Genomic DNA, 1,897 nt, shown 5'->3' on the forward strand with positions numbered 1-1,897 from the left:
CTATGTATTTCCAGCACAATTAACAGCAAAATAAAAAAGCAAAAAAACCCTCCAACTGCTAAATCATATGTATTGTTGGAGCACTGTAGAGCTTAGTTTTAGATTACAGGAAGTCTATAATGCATTTCTATGGTATACTGAAACCACATGTAAGGTATAGTAGAAATTCCTGTACAACTGTAACATCCTTGAAACATAGCAGTATAGCCTCATAGTGTGGGTCTATTTTTGAGAGAGTTTCTTCTTCAAAGAGGCAGGCATCTCAGGTGGTGGGGGCCGGGGCAGCCTGAGATAAACCTTAACGGAGTCATAGATGAACCACTGCAGGGCGGTGAGGGTGCCAATCATCAAAATGCGGGTAAATAGGCCTTTCCAGATGCCTTGCATGCCCAGTCTCTTGAGAACGCCTATGGCAGTGCTGCCTTTTTCTTTGTTGAGTACAGACACCACAGAATCGGCTGGGTGTGAGACTATAGCACAGAAGATGCCAGCAATATATCCACCAATAAATGTGACTCCAAGTTGTTCCATTTTGCTGCACTTATCCCGTGGTTTGGGGACAACGTATTTATAGAGAGCTTCTACAGTTCGTTCAAAGCAGGAAAACTTCATCATGGTATAAGGGATCTGGCGCATCCAGAGTGGAGACACTCCCTTGTAGAAAGCCCACAGCCCTTCTTCAACGTACATCTTGGGAGCTGCCTCCCGCAGTGTGTTGGCATAGCCATGCTGGGTCTGAAGTCGTACCTTGACTGCTTCCATTGGGGCCAGTGCGATGTCAGCAAAGAACTCAGCACTGGCTGAAGCAGCAAGATAAACGCTGGTCCGCCACAAATAAGCTTGTTCAGGACCCAACAAATCAGAGTAATATATCTTGAAGAACTCATAGAGGCCAAACTTACCAAGTCCTTGCATGGAGTAACCTATGGCTGTTGGGGCCCATCCCTTGACCAGACCACGCATCCCCTCCTCTTGCACAGTGAGATTAAGACCTTGAACGAGTCCCCGATAGCGGTTAGGTTCCACTTGCATGCGGCACTTTACCACATCTAGTGGCACTACTGCTGTGTGGGTTGCACCACAGCTCACAACTCCACCCAGGGAGCATAGTATCAGATATGACATTGAGCCATACTCACAGCAATACTCTTCTTTTTGTGCAGGAGGGCTCATTCGTTTGCTTACAGTAGCTGCTGACAGGCAACGCCAATGTTTGTGCAGAGAGGTTGCATTGCTGTTTGTGTAGGGCACTGCATCCACTTCCCTGTGGTTGCCTGCCTTGCACTGAAGCAGGGGTGTGGGGTTGCCACTGCTGTTTTCCGCTGAGCTCCAAGAAGTGGGGCAAACAACTGTCCAAAGTCGGGACCAGAGTTGAGGGTGGGAGTGTGCATTACCCTTGGGGGTCTCTATTTCTATCTTCTCCAGACTGGTGAAGGATTTGCTCTCAGTGCCAGTTCTCCAGAAAGAACAGGCAGCTGTTCCCTGCAGCCATGACATGCGCTGAGAGAAGGAAAACCTGGTGCTGCTTATCTCCTCCTTCCAAGAACTGCATTTTCCCTGGTCTGCAGAAGGCCAAGGCATATTCAACACAGAGAGAAAGGCCTAGAGCTGATTACTGGCGGCTTTCCCAACTGCCGGTAATCCCAAGGTTCTTTTAACCATAGAGACTCAGCCTACCTAGGAAGGATCAGCCCTCCCAGTGGGTGGACAGTGTATTGTGTAACTAGTCACTCAAACCCTCTCTAGTGTGGCTTAAAACACTTTGCTGAAGGCAGCAAGGCCTCAGTGGGTAAAAAATGCCTAGTCTCCGGAAAAAAAGGATGGGCAGTGGTTATGTGGGCCACAAGAATGAAAATCACCTTAATAATAGGATCTAACCCCTTCAATTGTTGAAAGA

General features: G+C 47.9%; 1 protein-coding gene across 1 annotated transcript; it reads right to left on the reverse strand.

Moving 5' to 3' along the window:
• Positions 1-222: 222 nt before the first annotated feature.
• Positions 223-1,497, reverse strand: LOC133386864 (solute carrier family 25 member 3-like). Its single transcript, XM_061630635.1, has one exon. The coding sequence runs from the start codon at positions 1,495-1,497 to the stop codon at positions 223-225; it is 1,275 nt and encodes a 424-aa protein (XP_061486619.1).
• Positions 1,498-1,897: the final 400 nt, after the last annotated feature.

The sequence above is a fragment of the Rhineura floridana genome, chromosome 6, assembly GCF_030035675.1.
Source record: "Rhineura floridana isolate rRhiFlo1 chromosome 6, rRhiFlo1.hap2, whole genome shotgun sequence".
NCBI classification, from domain to species: domain Eukaryota; kingdom Metazoa; phylum Chordata; class Lepidosauria; order Squamata; family Rhineuridae; genus Rhineura; species Rhineura floridana.

Coding starts and splice junctions, on each gene's coding strand:
- LOC133386864 (XM_061630635.1), bottom strand. CDS start 1,497: ATGTCATGGCTGCAGGGAACAGCTGCCTGTTCTTTCTGGAGAACTGGC.